This window comes from Sprattus sprattus, assembly GCF_963457725.1.
Source record: "Sprattus sprattus genome assembly, chromosome: 1".
NCBI lineage: Eukaryota > Metazoa > Chordata > Actinopteri > Clupeiformes > Clupeidae > Sprattus > Sprattus sprattus.
The window spans coordinates 16,338,662-16,343,115 of record NC_137920.1 but is presented as its reverse complement, the minus strand read 5'-3'; the positions used below and the strand labels follow the sequence as shown (position 1 = coordinate 16,343,115).

General features: G+C 37.7%; 1 protein-coding gene across 1 annotated transcript; it reads left to right on the top strand.

The window, feature by feature from the left end:
- Positions 1 to 694: 694 nt before the first annotated feature.
- On the top strand, positions 695 to 2,857 carry LOC308367883 (GTPase IMAP family member 2-like; the record flags this gene model as incomplete). Its single annotated transcript, XM_080841883.1, has 2 exons — positions 695 to 1,346; positions 2,730 to 2,857. Exons 1-2 carry the CDS (start codon positions 698 to 700, stop codon positions 2,855 to 2,857), a joined length of 777 nt encoding a protein of 258 aa, XP_080698009.1. The 5' UTR covers positions 695 to 697.
- Between the last annotated feature and the right edge of the window lie 1,597 nt (positions 2,858 to 4,454).

Genomic DNA, 4,454 nt, shown 5'->3' with positions numbered 1-4,454 from the left:
AAAAGAACCTGACAGTTTATTTATTTTATATTTATTTATATATAAGACTAAGACCTTTTCACTACTACTGTTTTATATTAATTTAATTTGTACATCATTTAGTTATTTATTGACACATGGACAATGATCAACAAGAAATCCACTTTATCTTCCCTCTAATAATAATTATTATTATTAGTGTCATTGATTAGATCCCCCCCTTGAGTCAGATCCACTCAATGTAATGGCCAATGCTTCACCCTTCCACCAAGATTAAATCATGCCACACCCTTTTTTTTGCATGATCCTGCACTGAAAACATGACCTTCTTATATAACAATAACAATGATAATACAAATGATTATAAATGCATTTCTGCAACCTGTGAGATTGTTCAACAATAGCCGACACTCCACAGCAAATGACTGATTATACAAACATGAATAAAAAGCAGAAAATATGATTGAAGTGAATGCTATCTAGTGTGTCAGATGTGTAATAATCATAATAATAAAACACATCATGTACAGTTTCGGAACAGACAGACAGAATTGGTCAAATTCACTGGCAGATTTAACATTTTATTGAAAAGTACACAATAGATCTGTAAAATGGTGCAACCTATGTTTGTGGAACTCTTGTCGGATGTTTCCAAAAGCACTATATATTGTGCTTACTCTTTGCTTTCACAGTGCCTACATCTCCTTTCGACCTGAGGATGGTTCTGGTGGGGAAGACTGGATCAGGGAAGAGTGCAGCAGGAAACACCATCCTAGGGACAAAAAGCTTTGAATCTGAGATGTCACCTGAATCTGTGACGAAAGAGTGTCAGATAGATGAGGTCATATCAGGAGAAAATACCATCTCAGTCACTGACACACCGGGTGTGTATGACACAAATTTAGGTGATGAGGCTTTGAAGCATGAGCTGGAAAGCTGTATTTACCTGACAGCTCCTGGACCCCATGTGTTCCTGCTAGTGATCAGAGTTGGGGTTAGATACGACGGGGAAGAGAAGGATGCAGTGCAGTGGATCTGTGAGCATTTTGGGGAGGAAGCTTTACAGTACACAATAGTACTCTTCACCCACATGGATCAGCTCAATGGTATGCCCTTAGAGCAATATGTTAATAAGAGCAGTGAGCTAAAGAAGCTCATTCAGGACTGTGGAGGCAGGTATCATGGATTTAACAATACAGACACAAACAGAAATCAGTTCACTGGACTGCTGCAGAAAGTTAATGGCATGGTGGAAAGAAACTGTGTGAAAGGGAAAGATTACTATACGAACAAAGAATTCCAGGAAGCTCAGAAACAGATTAAAATAGCGAGGATGATAAAATATGCCAAAGAGTTAGCTCTAGGGGGTCTAAATACTGCAGTGATAGTAGCATTAGCTGGAGCCGCAGGGGCAGGAGTAGAAGGAGTTACAGGTGCAGAGTGTTTGTTTCTGCCGACACTGTTCAGTGTAGGAGGAGCTGTGGGAACAGCCGTCTCCAACTATGTATTTAAAAAAACACCACCAGCACCCCCCACCCACAAAAATGAATTAAAAAAACAGACTAGCCTTGACCCTCCTATTACCTTCAAATGTACTACCATATCTTATGCCTGGGTCAATTTGCCTTGGCAATTTAAACCACCAAAACATTATTATAATTATTTTTTTTATCCAAGTTTATGTGTCAGGTACTTTAGGTTTTATTATTGACTACCTTAATAGTCCTTTAAATAAAACAATACCCCCAACCATCCCCCTTCTACATCCAGAATACATTACGTTACGTGACTCTGGAGAAATAGGCAGATAAACATAAAATCTCTCTGATTGACCTAATATTGGAAAGAGATATCCTTCTGGTGTTTTATGGATTCATATCATTTGGAATACATTTTTTTTTCTGTTATAAGGAATAGAAACAATGCAAAGAAAAAAAGCTTGTGTACAGGACATTGAAAACATATCATCATGTTAATTTTGTGTTTACCCAGTTTTTCCCATTAAACTAGGAAAAGTAATTAAATATGAAGCAAAAAAAACGTTTAACATTGAATGGGGTCAAATTGACCCAAAACATAATAGTAGGGTTAAAAATGGAAAAAAGTGCTTGATTTTCTTGAAGGGTAAAGAAAACACATTTTTGAATGCTTTTGTTTCTCTTTTTTGGAGCTGATAGGGTTTTTGTGAGGTATTCACACAGATGTTTGTTCTGATAGTGCTAACCATGTTTAAAATAAAGAATGTTTTGCACTTCCCTGCATGCAGCAAGGAGATGTTACTCTGAAAGCAGTAGTCTCTGTTTGTTTTTCTATGTGAAATGTCAATACAAATTGATCAAATAAAAACATCTAAATTAGTAATACAGGCTTGACACTGCGTCCGTCTATACCTTATCCTTGTGTTTTTAAACTTAGCTTAAAACACTGCATATTTTTGTCATAGAAACAGCAGAAAACGTCCTTAGAAATCTTAAATGGTCTGAGATGTCTTAAATCTGAGATGTCACCTGAATCAGTGACGAAAGAGTGTCAGATAGATGAGGTCATTTTAGGGGAAAAAACCATCTCAGTTACTGACACACCGGGTGTGTATGACACAGACTTAGGTAAGGACGCCAATTTAAGGTGTGAGTTGGAAAGCTGTCTTTACGTATCAACTACAATGTGTCCTACAAACAAAGAATTCCAGGAGGCTCAGAAACAGATTTGAATAGCAGGAGTGATGAAAATGGCCGATGAGGTAGCTCTAGGTGCTGCAACAGCTGTAGGAACAGGGGCAGCAGTAGCTGGAGGAATTGTGCTTGGAGTCACAGAGCTTATGGTCCTACCAGGACTCTTGAATGCAGGAGGACCTGTGATGGCAACTGGCGCAAAATGAATGCCAATAAAAGAGGTGGTCATAAATAAATATTATAGCACTAGTGGTTGTACCATCTTCAGGTTGATGGTAATTAGTTTATTTATACCATATATTATGAGATCCTGTCTTAGATTTGTCAGTCATGATCCAGGTTTTAATCTTTGTACAATGCCGGCCACCATTTTGAGACAGAGACTTATATACACTGATATTGAGGGGTGTTACCTTCTATTCAAATAGGCCATGGGGACAAGGATCCTTTGTCTCTACCTGGGGGGGAGGTGAGAGCAATCTGACAACTCTCTCCCAGGGGAAGACCAAGTATATTCACCCAGGAAATGCTTATATTTGAGTTAAATCCAAATAAAAGTAACATTTATGCTAGGTATAAATAACATTGAATTATTGACTATGGCATATCCTTATTTACAATAAATCTCAAATGTCCGGTCCCTCCAAGGTCAACATAAGAGATGTCCCATCCCTACTCAGAATGTGCTTTGACGCTGTTTAAAATATGCTACTTTCCTTTTCCCATAGCCATTCACACAGCTGTTAGGCTGACTTTGGTAACTGGCTGTAGGCTTGCTTGTTGAAAAACACTTTACACATTATTTTTATGAATACATTGTTCCTATATTTATTATTCAAGTGCACAATTATTTAACAACAAAATACCAACTATTAGAAAAAGTGAGTCACCACCTCCAATGACCCATATAATCTGCCCTAAAGTAGGCCCACAATTAGGAAGAACTTGAACTTTAAAATTCCGAAGATTGCAGAGTAAACAAGTTAAGAAAGCTTGATGTCTTGACCCGGTCCTTACTACATTCTTGAAAATGTCTCAAAAAGTGTCTCCATAGCTGTTTCTTAAAGTAATTAACACATCTTGAAGTCAATATCAGGTCACTCTGCAGAAAATGTAACGCATGGTTGAGAGTAACAGAGTGAGTAAGAGAATTGGGCGTACTGTGTCGCACTCCTTGCAAATCATACACCAGAAAAATCGATGTGACAATATGAGAAAAAAAAACCATATCATATCTAATATAATTCTTTCAAGCAACTGAAAGAAAATAAAATTGTGCATGTTTTTGCAGTACCACATTTTTTTTTGTTTACTTGCAATATGAAAGGTTCTGGGTTTGACTGTGTTTACAAAATAGTGTTTCATACTCCCATATAGTATAAAAAAAAAGAGAAAGAAATATCATCCTCTAAATATAGTATCTCTGTAAGACATTAATAAATATTGTCAATAGAAAAGGGAATATGTAATTGTTACATGTATCTTTTTCTCTTGTGTTATTTTGGGGCACATAAGAACCAACCCAGCCATGCACATGTTATGTTAAGTCCTTGCCTTATGTATCTAGGCACATGTTCACTATATGGTCTGGCATTGCTCCGTTTGGTACCCTAGTGGCCACTGAAAGGGACTGAATTTGAAGTGGCTGGATAGTAACTCAGTCCTCCTCCATCCACTAGCTAGCTGGCTGGATAGTAACTCAGTCATCCACCATCCACTAGCTAGCTGGCTGGATAGTAACTCAGTCATCCTCCATCCACTAGCTAGCTGGCTGGATAGTAACTGTCATCCTCTATCCACTAG